This window comes from Corvus kubaryi, unplaced genomic scaffold, assembly GCF_017639235.1.
Source record: "Corvus kubaryi isolate FWS band 111438036 unplaced genomic scaffold, C.kubaryi_AGA036_p1.0 37394, whole genome shotgun sequence".
Classification (NCBI taxonomy): Eukaryota; Metazoa; Chordata; class Aves; order Passeriformes; family Corvidae; genus Corvus; species Corvus kubaryi.
The window spans coordinates 6,899,564-6,909,357 of NW_024581133.1; the positions used below are offsets into that span (position 1 = coordinate 6,899,564).

At 46.4% G+C, this 9,794-nt stretch overlaps 1 protein-coding gene across 1 annotated transcript in view; it reads right to left on the reverse strand.

Annotated features, from left to right (window-relative positions):
- The window catches only part of FAM174B (family with sequence similarity 174 member B), a 44,619-nt gene that overhangs the window by 6,765 nt on the left and 28,060 nt on the right, over nt 1-9,794 (reverse strand). Inside the window, exons 2-3 of the mRNA XM_042039583.1 lie at nt 9,601-9,786; nt 2,460-2,591 (exon numbers count right to left, since the gene is read on the reverse strand). Coding sequence (XP_041895517.1) covers nt 2,460-2,591; nt 9,601-9,786 — 318 coding nt within the window. The remainder of the gene's footprint in view (nt 1-2,459; nt 2,592-9,600; nt 9,787-9,794) is intronic.

Below are 9,794 nucleotides of genomic sequence, written 5' to 3' on the forward strand. Positions count from 1 at the left end.
CCCCCCCCCCCCCCCCCCCCCCCCCCCCCCCCCCCCCCCCACCTACCGGGAGCTAAAACCTTAAAGCCTCCTGAAAAAAAAAAAAAGGAAAAAATAGCAACAACCTTCACCCAACAGTCCAATTTACACTGTCTGCTGTTCTTTGATGCCTCATGTAAGACTGGAAACAAATCTGCACAAGGACAAAGCACTAAAGGAAAGAAAATTAACTGCACAAGAACAATTGGAGAGGTAAATGTGGCTTCTCCCCTGTTGCTGCTCCACACCAACTGCCTTTTAATTAGAGAGCTATTTGCATTACACAGGGAGAGACCACAGAATCTCAATTACTCCCCCAAACACAGATGCAAGTGAAAGCACAGGTCTTTCAGCAATGGGAGGGGATCTCAAACAAACCAGCCCAGAGCCTCCCACACCATGAATGCCAGTTTGGGGGTAGGGGAGGACTGGGGCAGGCACCCCAACAGAAGACCTGTTAAAAGTTTGTTCCCTGACTCACTGTGGGCAAGTCTGAGCTGCCCTTTCTGCAGCTCTATCCCTCTCCTCCCATCTGAACACAAGCACCTACAAAGAACCTCCTGATTAGTTTAATGGAATTGTCAATGGTCAAACTCAGCAACAAACTCAAAAACAAATTTGCAAAGAAGTCTCTTTACTGGAGACAGGATTTGTGAACTGTTTGGGATATACTCTCCAAGCTGCACAAAAAAAACAGAGAGCTTGACACCTTTTACAGCAAATGTATCCCCAAAGAAGCTTTCCCAAAATCAGCACTGCTAAGGGGCTGCCTGTAAGATGATCTCCCCCTCTAAAGTGAGTAGCTCTGTTTGAGCTAAATAAAAGTATGCCTGAAACAGCAAGGACTGCAGAAAATGTGGAATTTAATAGCTGTTGCACTGTGGCAGAAAGGAGGAATTCCCACAGCTGAAAAGAGGACTGGGTGGCCAAGAACAGGGAGCCAGGATGAGCCGATACCTTCGGTGATAGCGGCGGAGTGCCTGCTCCAGGGAAGCAATGTCAGATAACACAAACACACCTCTCAAGAGACAAATGGTTTCCAGAAAGCTCTCTTTGTTCATCCAGTATTTTACTATTAGACATCTTGTCCTCAAGCACTGCCATGATTGAGATTCTTCTGTTCTCACTCTTTGGGAAAAAACCCCTCTGATCCCATTTCCAAAAGTTCACAGAGAAAGTAGGAGTTAAAAGGAAAAGGGTGGGAGATGTTGGCTATCTGAGCAGGTCATGGTGACTCAGATCTCTGCACTCTGGGTTTAACAAAGCTCGATCCCAAAGTACAAACTGCACAAGCTGAAATTATTAGAGCAAACACAGGGCAGCTACAGGGAACAGCAAAAGTCAGGTAAGGACTGATAGGAGTCTTCCAAATCAAGAACTAGTTGTTTACACATAAAGGCTTGACTCACACCCTTCATTGTTTCATGGCTCCCAACTATTTCCTGATTTTCACAGAGAACTAATGCAGTGATTTTGGAAACAACCAATGGAGCATACGGTGGTGCGTGGTTCAGATGTTGGCACGCATGTGCTCAGAGCAGATGTGGTGTTCCCCCTTTTCCAAAGCCAGGAGATGGGCAGTGTGAGTAAAGTCTGTAAAATCTCCAGTTAGAAGTTCTCAAGATCTGCATTTTTATAATTAGGAGAGCTTACTTCAGCCAAAGTAGGACAGATTTTAGAGTAGGCCTTGCTTGGATGAGAACACAACTCGAATAGTGTGGATGGCTTGATGCAAATAAAAATAAGAGATGCAGATACCCTGATGCCATAAATCAACAAGCAGCATCTCTGTGTGCTGAATTGTTGCCATAAATCTTCAGGCCAAGAATAGGCACCCGAAGTTTTGGGTTGTCACACCACTTCCATCTCAAAAAGACAAACATATTTAAGGAAAGTTCGTTGCTAAGGGATAAGTGCTAACAGCATCAGTGAGGGCCCACAGTCCTCTCTGTGTCACAGACCAACACGGGAGCACGCTGGTACAAATCTCGTGCAGATTCATTCTCCTTTCTCTCCCAGGCTCATAGCAACGGCAGTGCCTGGGAAAGCAGCCCTGGATCCACGACCCTTGATCCACAGCCCTCCATCCACTGCGAGCATACAGAACAACTGCCAGCAGCTGCCCGAGAGGGGAAGTTCAGTCTGTCAAACCCTGTCAGCTATTTGGGACACGTGTATCCCGTTGTGCTGCTCTGCAGGGGAAAGAGGAGGGCAGACAGCCCGGGGGCAGTGACAGGGTTATTGCAGGAGCAGGGGAGGACAGAGCCGTTCGTGCTGGGAACAGGCCAAGGGGCTGCAAAGGAAAGGGATAATGCTTGGGGCAAAGAGGGAGACTGTGACTGCCACATCCCTGCCAAGTTAGCACAGCAGAGAAATAAAGGAGCTGTCTCGATTAACAAGACCTCAGTGAGCAAGTCTAACTGGATGGATGGCAGCAGTACCTGTATTTCACATCAAACACTGTTGAATCTTCATCCTCGTCGTCTTCTTCATTCAGAGGAGCCATTTCTACCCGCTCGGCCGGGGTGGTGATTATGTCGTACTTCCTGGTCTTCTTAATCCTCTTGCCAGACCTGAAACACAGAGGTGGGAAAGATTGTCTTTATACAGTATTCCTTGGAGAGGCTGGAGCTGTTCCCACCAGCTCTGACTCTGATTCAGACCCTCCCAAGAGGAACACTGCAGAACCAGCCTCCGTCCCCTCCTGCTGCCTTTCCAAGGCCACCGTTTGTGCCTGTCTGTGGAACAGTTTCTCGTCAGCTGCAATCCAGATCAACGTCAGTCTTTCCACTGCTGACAAACCCGAGATGCTCTGGCACCCAGGGCAGGCACACGAACGCTGCAGCCACCACATCCTCCTGCTGCCACACTCAATAAGTGAGACATGGGCTTAATCAGCTGAAGCAGCCACTGGTTTAGTGAACATGTTCAGATGAGAAAGCACAGGTTAAGCCCTGCTGAGCCACGGGAATGTTCTAGGCAGGATTAGGAGCAAGGAGGTGATGATGTCTGGGTACAAATAGCCTGCTCTCTTTCCCAACCAGGCCAAGCTCAGGATTCCCACAGCAACAACCTTGAGTCTCATCTGAGCAGTTTCAGGCTCCATGCTGTGTAGGTGCTATGAAAAATAATCAGCCATCATTCAAAGCTAACAGTACCTACCACCCCTCCTCCCACAGACACCAGCCTCACCTTCCTTTGGAAATGGAGATGCTCACACACCTGCACATCCCACGGTTTTGGGAGATCTATTTTCTAACACTTTCAATTAACAAACACTTGGTGTGTGGCTTTTCAACTTATTCTCTGCCTCTAGCTTGAACTGCATGGGTCCTTTTTTTTAATTTCACCTACTGCTTTCATGCAGACTAGGAAGGTCACACTGCTCATGCATGAATGCATTTTTGTGATTATACATTCAAGAAGGTGTTGTGTACCCAGCCAGCCTTCGGGGAGAAAAGTGGGTGGTTTTGGTTAACAAAATGCAGAATTTTCCCCTTCGCCTTTTATAAAATAAAACTCGCACCTGCCAAGCATGAGAAGGGAGCTAGTGCAGGCACAAGCAAGCAGCCCTAATTTCTGGTAATCACAGCTAGTGCTCTGAGCAGTCAGCACGTCACGAGTGTACTTTCACCAACAAGAAGCCTTGCCCTGGCATGTCATGCGAGCTGTGCTGGATTCAAAAGCACAAATTTTGCCTCAAGATGTCTTTAAAAGAGTTACACAGCCACAGGAACTGGGGTGTGAGCATTGCAGAGACATTGGGACTCCAGCCCTGAGTGTGCATCTCTACCACAATGGTCCCTTCCAAGCTTAAAGTTAAGGAAATTTAAATCAGTGATGAGCTCTGATGTGGAAATCTCAGTACCTCTGCCAAGCACTGCTTTTGGGCAGTAGTCCAAGGCTGAACAAACAGGTCCCAGCCCTTGGGATGAAGCAGTTTGCATTTCCTCCCTGTTCTGAAGGCTGAGGTTGCATCAGGAGTGAGGAAAAAGTCACCTCCTGGTCTAATCTTTAGAGCGATCTGTGCTGCTGTGTCACAAAGAGCACAGGGTGGTTTGTTCTGTTGAAACAAGCAATTTTATATCCAGGGCAGCAGGACTCTTAACCCAAACACTTGAAAATCCTTTTGAAACCACTTCTCTGTTACTCTGCTTCCCTGCTAAAACCTAGCAGCAAAGTGATCCAGGGAGGTCTCCTCTTGCAAGTAATGCATTGTTTTTACAAGAAATATTTACTCATGCTGGGAAGCCTAAATATAGACCAAGACTAACCTGTCAGAATTAACCAAGCACAGCTTTACCACTTTGCACTCCCATACAGGCTACAAGGGGTTTCCATAGATTCCTCTTAAGATCCTACCCGAGTATCAGGCCCACTTTACTGAGACCCATCCTCCCTCATTTCCTCCATTACAAAACATAACTTATTCCACAGACTTCATCTTAAAACAGTTAATAAAGGAGTGGTTGAAGAAATTACTGAAGAACAGATATTTTTAGAAAGGGGAAACTAGAATCCTTTTGCCTTCAGCCATTCATTAATCAGTCTATTTGGGCTACACTTTCAAGAGGACCTGGAGAAAAACTCACTGTACAGTGACCTATTAATCCCCACAACCTCACTTAATGATGGTGCTCATCCAGGATAGGGAGAAAGCTCATTTTGCTGCTGGTTTTTGGCTAAGCTGCTACAACCAGTTTGCCATTGATAAGGCAAAAAGGTCTTTCCTTGCCACCTCTTTCTCAATCCATTCCACCCCAGATTATCTAGCTAATTTGTCATTAATCTGCTTTCCAGCTGTCCGTTTTCTCATTTGCTCATTTGAACAACTCCCTCAGGCTTCATAAACACCAGAAGAATTACCCGAGCTAACTTTGCAGGAAAGCCTTGGGAGTTTCCCCACATGCACACATAATAAGGCTGCCTGTCAGGAAACTGTTTCACATTAAAACTCCTGAACCTCAGTGGGATCCCTGTAACCATCAGCAACAACAGCACAAAAATTAAAAACCATTTTACTCAGCAGGTGGGACCAGGCAACAGAGTCAGGGGAGCAGCACAGGGCAGGAACTACAGAATACAAATGTTTCATGAACTTTGGAGACCTCCTGGACAGGATCAGGACACACGAGACCTCATGGGCAAACAGACCATCTCCTTTCCAGACACATTCATTCTGTGGGGGTTTTTAAAAGCAAACAAGAAGCATGCTGGAAGCTGTGGTCAGAGTGTGGCCCTAGCACAATGACAATGCACTCCTCAAGTGGTTCAGCCAGGGTAGAAGTGGTTCTGGGTAGTTTAGCAGAGAAAACCATCTTCTACTTAACAAAATCCTGTTGCTCCTAGTGATTCAGCCACCCCCTGTAATTAGGAGGGAGTGCTACAGCTCTTGCCCAGAATTCTGAGGAAAGAAAACCCAAATTAAGTGGAAACAGGGATATTAACCTTTGACTGCAGACCCAGTGCTGAGGCACCACACACCACAGCAGGGTCTGCCTGGTCCATCCGAAATCAGACGTGCATCCCTCTCCAGACTGCAGGGAAACACAACACACAGAGACAGAACGCTGACTTTGTGTCTGTACTTTGACCGGGGGCTATTTTGATCAAGCACCAGTCATATGCAGCACTTCATCCTCCTCTCTGAAGCATCATGTGGTGGGGTAAGTGCTCGAATCAACTCACTGGTTCATTGTATTATTTACGCCTCTAATCTATTTTAGTCCACAACCCTGACATTCAAGGATTATTCTTTTCCTGACCCAGAGAGAGAGGTCTCTGCATTTCTTACCTCCTGCTAAGAGATGTAGAAGGAGGGGACCATCCCCTGGAAAAAAAAAACAAACCTCAAAAAACCCCTTATCCCCTCTAAGTAGGGTGCTTACTGGAAGTCTGATTAATCCAGTCCCTCCTAGAACTAAAGCAATGTTATACCTGGAATGGAATTAGGACCAGTTTATTTCCTGTTAATGGACTCACTTAACAGTTAAAAAAAAAAAATTATGAACTATAAACCTCAGGAAACTCCAGGCTTCCTACCAGCTGATGAATTAGATCAGCAATATCTCATTACTGTTGATCTCTCTGGGCACCTCTGCTCTCTGGATGGTGCTGAATACAGCAAAGTTGAAGCACTTAGCCAAGTCCTCACGTGCTTTCTGGAGATGGGGCATGTAGTGACAGGACAAGGAGGAATGGCTTCCAACTAAAAGACAGCAGGTTTGAATTAGATATTAGGAAGATATTCTCTAGTGTGAGGGTGGTGGCGAGGCCCTCGCACAGGTTGCCAAGAAAATCTGTGGCTGTGCCATCCCTGGAAGCGTTCCAGGCCAGGTGGGACGGGGCTTGGAGCAATCTGGTCTAGTGGAAGGTGTCCCCACCCATGCAGGGGGGTTGAAATGAGGAGATCTTTGAGGCCCCTTCCAGCCCCAACTGTGATTCCACGATTCCACAGTCAATGGTGTTGCCTGCCCATGGCTTTCAACATAGGTCACAAATATGTTTTGGGGTTGGATGTTTGGTTGATTGTGTTGATTTTTTTTTTCCCTCTCCAGTTAATGTAATTTAATCTGAGTTCTTCTTTCCTGTTGCTGGCAGAAGTCTTGTCTTTGCTGGAGTACTCTAACTGGTTATAACACAATTAATTTTAAATCAGTAAAACTCTCTGGGGTTAAGCCTTGGGTGGCCCGAAGCAATCGTCCAGCTCACAGAACAAAGGGTCTTGTATCCTACGATCATATGCTTGAACCTCTCTCCTCAATCTCAGTCATTTATACCAGTTTTGCTATTACTGGAAAACTAAGCTTAAAATGGTATTTGAGGAAGAAATCAAAATTGAACAAGTGGCAAAATAACAAAGCAAGGAGATGCAAAATAAGCAGGTAGCTTCTCTCTAAAAATCTAGATATACAGCAGCTTTTCCACCCTGGATTCTGTTTGTTCAAGGGCAGGTCAAGACATGAAGCACACACTTATAGAGCAGACTTTTCTGCAACTAAAGCTTTGGGTTGCTCTCAGCTGGCCCACTGGAACAAAAGCAACTTATCAGGTTTCCCTAGAAGGCACATGGTCTACCAGCACAGTTGGCCACATCTGAAAAATTGTGTTTCCTGTGAGCTGATCCCAAGAGTTGCATTGCAATGGAATGAACCGAGCTGCACCAGGAGAGAGAAACAGGGCAGAACACTGAGGTAAAAAGGCAAAATCCAAAACACAGATCAAAGAGTGAGTTCAGCCACACACAATCTGTTGCAAGACACTGGGCTTCTTAGTAATGCAAACTACCCAACTATTTGATTGAGAATAACATGGAATTTGGTTTGTTGTGGAAATGGTTTTGGGTTGGGGGCATGCAGAGCCCGCGGGTACAGGAAAGAAAGCAAACCCAGAACCAAGCTTGCAAAAAAGAATAAATAAATAAATACTATAGCAAATTAGACCTTGCCACATGCAGACAAATAGCAAAGTCTTGGCTGGCCTTCATAGACCCCAGCAGCCACAAAGAGAAAGGAAATTCAGACCACTTTGGGTGATACCACATTCTGAACTAGAGAACCATCAGATGAATTCAGAATATAACATTTCGAAAAGGAATGAAGAGGAATTTCTGAGTGTTGCCTTAAGAACTGAGCTGAAAACTGGAGAAATATATCTATTCCTGCTCAAACAAAAAAGGAAAATAATATGAACAGAAAAATATGTAAAAATGAGATGTATATGAAAAATGTATAAAATATTAATCCAATGCCTGTGATGAGTATCTGGCCACTCATTGGTTTATTTCATCTTTACAACCCATACATAAAAGGATAATTTACTTCCAGCAACCCAGAACAATTTCAAAGTGAAAGTTTAATCAAAGATCGGATTTCAGCAAAATCTCTTTAATAGGAATCCATGACTCTTCAGAAAAAAAAATAGCAATGTTTTTGACTAAGTGTGAACAAAGCTCTTATTCTGACGGAGAAAAGCTTTACATTTACTGAGAGTAAATCCTTTATCTCTGCTGCAACAGAATCTCCACTGATCTGTGTTGTCAGCTACAAGTGTGATGCTGTACAAACATACCTGTTGGTATTCTTGTCTCGTCTGCAACTGGGATAACTGTTTACAAACAAGTGCTCTGTCAGATAAAGAAACATACTCAGAAGCCAATAGCTTAATTTTCCACTTCCCCAGCAGGTTCTACCAAAGATATACAAGACATCTCAGAGGGTTTTAACATATTTTAACATATCCTTAATGCTGCATTAACTCTGATCAGCTGTATAATGACAACTTTGGCACGGGAGAATTAATCCATCTTTCCCAAGGTGACTTTAACCTGGACCTGTTTTTGCTGATAATGGTATAGGGAAGGCCTTTAAAGGTTACACGTTTGCCCTCTTTGGCTACAAATACTCAGCCTTACGCCTGGTCTCCTTGACACAAGATCTTGCTTTATACTCCGGAGAAACTGTGGCAAAGAAAATAAACTCTCCAAGATGACACAGAACTAGGAGTAGAAACTTAGCTCAGAATGAAAAACCTTGGTTATAGACTTCCTAATTCTAGCTCATATAACCTCTACCATTTCTGCTGTTTGTCCGTGACAACATTGTACAGCTGTGAAGCAAATATATTGATTAAAAAAAAAAAAAAACTCTTCAATACTTTATTGGGCTCTCCCAAACCACCTCACTTTATGAGCACATTTATTTGCGTTGCCTTTGCCAGCTGCTGCACACACTTAAGTAGAATACAGTTAAATGTCAATTTCTTCATAAAGTACCAGCCCTGATCATTTCGGTTTATAGACCATACTTTGGAATACTACCATCGAGAGCGCTGCCCTTCCTTCATGGAATTAGTTCAAAGCAGGAGAAGCAGAGCATTCAGCCATGCACAAAGGAGCTGCCTGAAGACAGAACAAGGAAGAATTTGCCAACTCCACTTGTTTAACTGCTTCTGTCACCTGAGCCATGGCTTTGCCTCCTCCCGATGCCGAGCGCCAGCTGTTCCCGTCTCTTTCCGGCTGCCCCTGCCCAGCAACCGGACACTGAGCCGTGACACTTCGCCATCTGGGCCTGCATCTCCGGCTGGGCTTTGTGTGTCTCCATGGTGAAGCACCCCATGGCTCCCTGGGCACCCATCCCAGTGACCCACCACCACCAGCCCCACGCATCCCCAAATGCTCCAGCGGAGTCTCACGCGTTTCGCTCCGTGCCCACTCCAGTCCCGGCGCCCACCGCGGACGCACGCAGCGGGTGTACTCCACGCTGGAAAATCCCACTTGGAACCCAACTCCTGCCCTGATTTCCTGCAGGAGCGGAGGAGGGCGCGGGTCTGCCAGGCCGGCAGCCCCGCACGGCTCCCCAGGGGCTGCTGGGCCAGCCACACACGCTTGGGGCCGGGCTTTGAATGCATCATTAGCGGGCAGGTCACGCTATTATTATATAATATATGATTATATATGATTATATATAAGATACGTATTATATATATAAATAATAAAATAATAAAACAGGAGGGCCGGTGCCCCCCATCGCGGGTGTCCCCCCTTGCCCCGCCGGGTCCCGGGTTGCCACGGGCGGTCCCCACCTGAAGACGCGGAGCAGGAGGCAGGCGATGAGCGCGGCCGTGAGCGCGCAGGCCCCGATGACGGCGGCTTTGAGCGCGGAGAGGTCGCGGAGCATCCCGGGCACGGGGCTGAGCCGGGCCCCGCTGTGGTTGCCGGGGCCCGGCGCGGCGGGCGGGCGGCTGCCGTTGCCCGCCGGCGGCTCCAGGCTACCGCG